This window comes from Bactrocera oleae, chromosome 3, assembly GCF_042242935.1.
Source record: "Bactrocera oleae isolate idBacOlea1 chromosome 3, idBacOlea1, whole genome shotgun sequence".
Lineage (NCBI taxonomy): Eukaryota > Metazoa > Arthropoda > Insecta > Diptera > Tephritidae > Bactrocera > Bactrocera oleae.
The window spans coordinates 70,948,475-70,957,488 of record NC_091537.1 but is presented as its reverse complement, the minus strand read 5'-3'; the positions used below and the strand labels follow the sequence as shown (position 1 = coordinate 70,957,488).

Below are 9,014 nucleotides of genomic sequence, written 5' to 3'. Positions count from 1 at the left end.
ATTCCATTTACAGTTAATTTTTTTTGCGTGTAACCATTTATTATATATGGAGCTGTATCTATGAAGTTTTAGAACTGTGAATCTATTGTTGATCTTTAGGTCAATGACTTGCCACGCCGGAGAAGTATTATATTTTTTATGTCTTGCGATATGTTCTTGTAAATATAGGCAGATTTATGTAGGTACCTTCGATAGCGATTTTGTTTGCCCCTGAATATAATTGGGCAATCATGGTAATGCTTTGGGCATTCGGAGTTTGATAATCTGGTCGATAAATACCTCAATGCACATAGATCTCATTGATCGACATTTTGTCGACATTTCCGTAGTTTCTGAGCTCAAACTTTATTTCATTTATGTCATGTCTGAACACATAGCCATAAATCTTAACATATATTACTGCAGTTGTGCTATTTTCAGTAACGGTTTATCTAACTAGTCCTATGTGCGCCTCCTAAATTACTTCCATCAAAAATACTGTTTATTTTTATTTTTTTATTTTTTTTTTGGTGACTCGCCAGCTGCACGGTAATAGTCAAACTGTTAATTTGAAATAGGTAACTGGATTTACTGGATTTAATAAATTTCTGAAGGTTTTCCATGACAGCTGCCAAATTTCTTGTAGAATGAATGGTCCGAAAAACAAATTTTTTTCTAGGTTGAACTCTGTGACAAGATACGATATGATGCTGTGTTGGCTATGGCGTTGAGCATGGGTCCATAGACTGCAATTTAGAGACGATTAGTTGTCAATGTTGACGAGACGATTAGTTGTTAATTTGCTGAATAGCGAGAATGACTTTCAGGACAAACTGTTTAGGTAGTGCTCAACATTTATTTGAAAGATTTTTAGGCGCACCACAAAAAAGGCACACGTATTTATCTCTAGTCACTGTGACCAAAAACATCCGACGTATGACAGAAATACGAAAGCGACGACTTTCAGCTAAATTGGTGCAACAGCTGTTGCTACAATTACGACTAAAATAACAACAACAACACTAAATACTAGTATTTCACAATATACCGCTGATCTTATTGTTTGGTTATTGTTATTGTCGTTGCCGCCGGCATAGCATTACAAAACACCAACGGCCTAACCACGATTTATAAGGGGCCCATTTGTCGGTAAACCAACTTACTCACATACCAATGCACTTATTACACACATACATGCCTATATAGTTCACACGAATTATACGAGTTTATGCTTATATTGTACATAAATACACATGACATGTTTCTTTCATATGGATGTAAACTCGTAAAAATGCTCTGTATGGCAATCGACTTATTTGTAAAATTTAGGCATTTATTGTATATTTCCGCTATATATTTGAACTTTTTCGAAATCGTCGTTGTCTTCACCTTCTTACATGGCACATTTTATTTCAAAATCGCTTTGAAGTGCATAATCAACGAAGCCTGTTTGCTAAATTAATAGATCTTGCTTTTTGCTGATACAATATTGTGTTTGATTTTCCTTTTCTTCATTGATTCGCCATTTTTACAAAATCAATTTACAAAATTCAAATAAAATCGTACAAAAAGCAACACAAAAGCACCCACTTCCTCTTACAGTTCTCGCTAAGCGTAACATATAACGGTGCTACATCGTTGAAATATAATATGTATAAAGGTTTGTGACTGATTTCAAAAATAACAAGTTCGTATTCTGATACATGGTATTCCAATACACTACAGCAAAACCAGAGTGAACTGAAGGATTACGCATGGGTTTATGAAGTACAGATTTTCTTAGAGAACAACCACCTGTCAAAGTAAACATATGTGTGTGACACTTAAGATCAGTATATAAGATTCTTATTAAAAATGAAGGCAGGGGCAACGTTACCGTCAAAAGTGAGCGCTACTGACAACTAAATAGCCACTTTGGGTTAATTATATTATCGACGGATTCTTATATGAAAACATTGCCACTGCATACATTCACAAAAAAATTAAAACAAGCACAGAAATTTATTTATACTTCAAATTCCATAAAAAGTTAAAGAAAACCCAACAACAATCACATCGGACTAATACGGACAACACGGAAAAATAAAAAGGATATCGTTTCCTACGGGGTTGGACAGTAGCAAAACGTGAACAATAACGAAACACATAATCGAATAACACACATATATGGAGACGCAGATATTATCGCCTCCTTCTCACTCTCTTCCCAACCTTATGTGAGAGAATATTGTATCTCCCATCCCTCCTATGTATGTATGTATATTCTTTTTAAAAATCACTTTAAATTCACTCACAATTTGCATTTGTGAAATGAGAGAATTCTCATTTCGTTGCTTTCCTCCTTATGATCATACACGAATGTAGAAATGATCCGCTTATGGAGTAAGCAGTTTCAAAAATGAAATCCTACCTTATACTTACGAACAATAAAAACAGAAAATTCGAACATAAACAATTCAAATAAACGATACAAGAAATAAACGAGAATAAAATAAATATACTTAGATTCGTTTTACGATACATTGTTTTGTTGTTGTCTTTTTATATTTGTATGTTAAAATAAGTGATTTACATACCTTAACCCTGGTTGATCCCACGAAGTTTGCGGAAACTTGGTGCCTTAGAGGTGTGAAATGTTTATGTTATTGTTTTCTTAGTTTCTATATGCTTCTATTCATGTCACTTTTCACAAAAAAAAATGTGGAAAACGGTTGGCCTCAAGGGCCATCCCTGCAATTTCCCTCTAATTTCATACGCTAACGTTCAAATTTCGCTTTTTTCACTGCTTTTGAGCTCTTCGAAATTTTTCGTTTTCGATATCTAGCAAGTAAATCATCCTGTCGTTGTAGTATATTTAGCTTCTACCATAATCGAAATCAATATATTAAGTAGAAAAATAGTTTAAGCGAAGATGGAAAGAGAACAGGATTACCTCGAAATATTTGAACTGAATCGGGATAATATATTTCATTCACAGCAATTTTCTTATTTAAAAATATGCATATGTGCTTCGTGTGTTTGTATGTGTTTTGAGTGAATTGAAAATTCCAGTTCAACGTCAACACACAAAATTCAATTCAAGTCTGTAAATATTTTGACAAAAGTTACCAGTGCAACTACATACCTTATGTATGTGAATATGTATATATGGTAAGTGTATTCGGTAGCGGTCTGGGGAGTTATGGTAGGTGATTGCAACCTAGTATATTTTTGCTACCGCCTGACAATCTCCTCCAACTGTCTCATTGACAGCGTCTGCTTCGGTTTTACCCTTGATGTGCGGCGCCTCCCACCATTCCTCATTGCCTTATGAATCATCATCATCCTTTTCCTTATATCACTCGTTCTCACATAGATTTCTTCAAGTGTCTTCTATTTGGTATTTCATCGAATCGACTGCACGGCAGTCAGTCATTGCTTTTGTGCCTTATTTTCTCTTCTCCGATGCTGTCGCTATTTTCTTCCATTGCAAATGAAATGATTTGTTTTTAGAGCAAGTATTTGCCATAGATAGTTTGAATTGCCTTCGATTTGCCACAGTTGTGACTAAAATGACACATTATCACTTACTATGCACTTTAAAGCTAACAGTTTCTATTAAATTGGGAAATTGCAAATTAATTTGAAGTGAACATTTGATTATTTATATAATGAGTTTAAGGTCAAGAACTTGCAAAGTTGCCTTATTTGACAACTTTGATGAATGCTGGAACAAGGTCTACATTAAAATTGTAATAGTTTCCAAAAAGACGATCTTGCTTTAAGTTGAATTCAAAGAAAGAGTATCATACCCTAGGACGATGAGATATGTTATCAATAAAAATTGTATTTATGAAAAGTGGTATATTTTAATCGCATTTAACCAACGACCTCATCTATAGATACGGATAAAAACGTTAAACTGTCATGGGAGGTCCTTCATCTACCTTCCTATAAAGACAGTGGCAAACTAATGTGAACAGAGCTCTTACACTCAGTGAACTACCTCTGTAACCCGAAACGTTAGCATAGTATTAGCATTTTTCCTACTTAGCTGCAAAAAAACAAGTCCCACCTTGAATTTTATGCGTTGCTTTCAATGTATGATATTTTCCAAACTTCTATGTCATAAAAATTTCAATATGCAAGTATGTAACTAAAATTTCAATGCTTCTTTTTTTCGACAAGTGCGGCAGAAATGCCAAAATTCAACCGAAATGCGTAAATATCTACTTTTTACAGAAGAGCATTTCCGTTTAGCCAAGCTAGTACAATGTAGCAACAGTAGTTTGGATGGCTGCAGCAAGAGTTTTTAAAACGGGTTACTGCTAACTTTGCCTGTATACCAAAATTTGTTAAAAATTCCATATTAATACATTAGAAAGAGAGTACAACAAATTATTTATGGTGGGTCCCATTTTCTCATCTAATCTTTTAAGTAAACTATGGCTATGTGTTGCTTTTTCCAAAAGAAAATGTTGGTGATAATCTACATTAGTTTAATAATTAGTATAATTAGGTTAGGATAATACATAATATTTGATAAAAGGAGGTCCTTGAAGTTATAGCACATACCCGGCTTCGTATATTTAAAAGATGTGCTTTTTCTTCTTTTTGAAGATGTTGATCAGATTATAAAAATTTTAATTCGGCAGCGATTTCCTATTTTATTGCTGAGCTTTTGTCTTACAATAAAATCGTTATTTTTCACATGACCCTAATATGTTTCGAATCGCTTACTTCCAGAGAAAAGTGCAATTGAATACAAATAACAAAAACGGGTTCCCTTTTTCTCCTTGATTATAACGAATAGCCACTGTAATGAAACTGGGATCCGTTTCGGTAACTCAATGAGAATCTTTAAATATAATGTGTAATCTTAGCTCAAAATAAATGATTTCATGGAATGTACTCACAAACATGTTTAATCTACTCAGAAAAACGAATAGTGATTGGGTACTTACTGACCTTGACTGCATGTAGTCCTTTTATATTATACAGAATTATCTATATATTTCAATCGAGCTTTAAGTCTGTAAATTACTTTAACTTTTAACTTTTGAATATTAATATATTTACATAAATCAAATAAATACGAGTGAGTAGTTTCAGCGAATTACTAAATATTTTCTAAAAGTGTTGGTAAACTCTTTTAATTTTTTCTTAATAAAAATTTACAAAACAAATTAATTTTTCAATTTTAAATTAAACAAATTTAATTCTTAACAAGCATATGTCTTTTGACATTAAAAAAACGTAAGGAAAATATATTAATACTATAATATATAGCCACTGAGAGGTGTAAATTGTTTTAGGTAAAGACTAACTGTTTCAAAAAGTAAATTAATGAACTAGACAAATTTACAAATGAAAAATTTAAAAAGAATTATTTCAGTTGAAAGTTGGACCATTTCTTGAGGAGTGCTGTTTAATATATTTCTTCAACTCAATTCTATAATAAAGGAAGAGTTGAATATTAGCTTAAAATGAAACATGCGTTATTTAGCTTGGAAATCTAACGCTGATGTTCTCCTCCTAAATAATTGTATTATCTGTCATTTAAATACCTGCTTACCTTTAAATGTCCACATGTCGACTCGCATTTACCAAAACGATTATTTAAATAAGATCTCTCACACAAAGATGCCACCGTGAAATATTATGAAAATATGCACAAACAGCATTACATGAAACTGGTGCAAACCAAATACCGATGGCCTATAACTTCCATCGACTGTGTTCAATTGAGCTGTTACATTGAAAGCTGATGGATCTCCCATATACAAATTCACATAACAACTAAGCTATACTACTACGTTGTGCTAGATGCCACCAACGTATTATTTATTAATCTACCCGACCAGAAGCAACAATGACAACAACAACAATAGCGAAAGCAATCATACAACCAATATGCTGCATGCATGCCACTAATACACACACCGAGGGAGCTATCAACAATAGTAACAACAAAAAACAAACAGTACATTTCATACAAATATTTATGGGACAAGTGCGCGAATTCAAATTCGATTATGTTAGAAGATAGTTTGTAAGAGGACATAAAGTCAAAATAGTCCATTTACATCCAGCTTACGCCTTTCTTGTTTTCTTTTGAACTGTATTTAAACGAAATAAATTGACACTTTATATAAATGTTATCTGTTTTATTTATTAAGTATACAGCATAATTGATGTAATAAGTTACTTGATAAAATTGAAATTGTAGAGTTTGTGCGATCACTTCTGATTGGGCTACCAGTTCAGCTAAGATTCCTTTTCTCCCTTTCTCTTAGTTGCAACACTTTGAATGACTTTTTGATTCACAGAAGAAAGGAGAGATTTGCTCAAGTATCTACGATTAAATGTACAATAATACATGTATATATTTTCATTCTATATATAAGTTACAAAACGTACCTTCCTTCAAATAATTGCTTTATCACAGACCATTCTACAACAAATTTAAACACTCTTGTGCAAACGATTCATCTCAACTTGTCCCATAACATACATTCTTCCACCAACTTCTAGCATATCGGTATTCCTCTTTTTACCCATTTTATGTGGCATGGCGTACCGTAATTTATCCCAAAATCTATCATCTTGCCAATCCAAATATGTATTCATATCCAAATATGCCTTCAGTTCTTTATCCAATAACTCACTGTTCGTGATTTCACCATATTTAATCATTATTATGCGCGCACGACCTTCGTTCAACGAGCACTGATGTGCTGTGCGAAACTCCATGCGCGCCCAATCCGACTCAATAAAATGCTGTGTGAGTACAATGATCGTACGACGTGACTGATCGACCGATTCGATGATTTGTTCCGGTATATAAGCGCCAGCCAGCCAGTTACGTTCGTGCGTGCATACACGAAATGGTGGTTCGCCCTGCTCGAGTTGCGGCAGTAATATGTGGTTGACGAAGTCTGCATCCTGGTGCGCATACGAAATAAACGCATCGAATGTTTTATGCTTATCCAGCTCAGTTTCGTGAATCCAACATCTCAATATATTGTGTCCATATAACCAGACTTGCACTTCTAATTTATATTTATAGAAAAGTGCGATAATGCTAAGTAAAATAATAACGATTAACGCCATAGTTATTATAGTTGCGATCATGTACTGATAATGTTTAACATTAACGGCACTTTGACATAATTCGAGCACATTTGCTGTTAGGAGCGTACGATTCCGTAAATTAACACAGTGTAACTTCTTGACATCGAGTATACGTTGGCGATTTGCACGTATGGTAAACAGTAATTGCTGCGCGGCACAGTCGCAAAACCATGGATTTTCACTGAGATACAGAGACTTCAGATTTGTGTTATCATTGAGGATTGTATGTAAAAATTCATCATTTAAAGATTTTAGGCGATTATTTCGTAGATCTAAAACCTTCAAATTGGTTGGCAGTTGAGTGAGACTTATGTTTGTGATTTTATTGTACGACGCTTAGAGTTCCGAAACGTTGGCATAGCCGAAGGTGGTGTTTAACGGCAATACACTGAAATTATTACCTGTAATATTAAGTATCGAGCTCTTGCGCCCGAATTGCTCAGGCCGTGGAAGCTGTTCGATAACATCGAGTTGCGCACCGTTGCAATTGATGTGAAAGAATTCAGATTGTGTGTAACAGTTGCATTTGCTGGGGCACATTACTGGTTTCCAAGCCTCCAGCTGTGTGAGATCTTTTATTATTTTTGTTGACGTCTGATCGCACTCTAAATCATCAAACAGCGAACGATAATTATCACTGTAAATCCAAACTAATGTACAATCGGATACGACCGGATTCCCAGCCATTTTGATTTTAAGCGCACAATCGGTAGTTGTACTTGATAAATTCATTGAAGCATAAATATTTTTAATCGAATTGTACTCTAAGTTGAGTTCTAAAGGGCATCTAATGCCCGCTGCTACAAGCCAATCCATATCGAATTCGCGAAAAAGATTGCCACTTAAATTGATTATCGTGGAGCTAAGCTTACTATCTTCGTACTTTTCCTCTTGCAATTTGCGTATATAACTCAGGCCGTCGTCTAAAGCCCATAGCTTGCTCATATTGCTGTATCGAAAATTTCTCAATAATGCTGGAATGGTTTTGACGGAAGTCTCAGTACTCCAATTAGTTTGCAGTTGGTTCTGGCTTAAGTCTAACCTATATAGATAATGCAGCGGTTTCAGATTTTCCATAAGATTTATGGTGTCGTGCAAATAATTGCCTACAAGTTTCAACTCCCATAGCAAAGGAGTTTGATCGAAAATCTGAGGCGTTAAATATGTCAATAAATTGTGACTAAGATCCAGAATTAAAAGTTTACTCTGATTTACCAATATATTTGCTGGCAATTCCCGTATTGCATTACGGCTTAAATTCAAACAATTCAATTGTGTAAGCGTTGCAAAGATATCTGCGTCCAACATTTTCATATTATTTCCAGCCAAGTCAAGCTGTCTGAGCGCAGTGAGGTGCTGGAAATATGCTTTCGTCAAGTTTCGAAACGATATGGACTTACTTGTTAGTCTTTGTACGCTAAGGGTAAGTGTTTCAACATTATTGTACCTATCAAACATACCATTTGGTACAGTTATAATTCCTTCTCTTGATGTTATAATAAATTGTAGGTGACGTACTTCTTGAATTGCTAAAGGTTTTATTGGTTCTGCAGCAAAGTCTCTGTTATAGATTACCGTTAGTTTATTCAGTTTTAATGAGATTTTTGAATTCATAACGCGTTTATACATCTTAGATTTTAAAGCTTTACTTAAATATGGTGTTGGGTCACATAAATTGTGGAGTAAAAGTTCAATATCTGTGTTTTTGGGACAAAATACCAGAAGTTGTTGTAAATCTGAATCAAAGTTGAGGTTCACATGACCAAATTCGTCGAAAACTCTACAAAAGGCATTGCCCCTACAATCACAAGAAATCTTATTATACCTATAGCAATCCGCATAACAAAAGTAATCTGGTTGAACGCTTGTTCCTGCTGCGTATACCAAAAAAAGTTTACATAGTAGTATGCAGGCGAGTATTA

The 9,014-nt window shown here is 34.3% G+C and overlaps 1 protein-coding gene across 1 annotated transcript; it reads right to left on the bottom strand.

Moving 5' to 3' along the window:
* Positions 1-6,170: 6,170 nt before the first annotated feature.
* Positions 6,171-8,721, bottom strand: LOC106616375 (protein toll). The gene is given in 2 exon segments (XM_014233012.3): positions 6,171-6,313; positions 6,379-8,721. A coding segment is annotated over 1 exon segment (2,298 nt). The 3' UTR covers positions 6,171-6,313; positions 6,379-6,423.
* Positions 8,722-9,014: the final 293 nt, after the last annotated feature.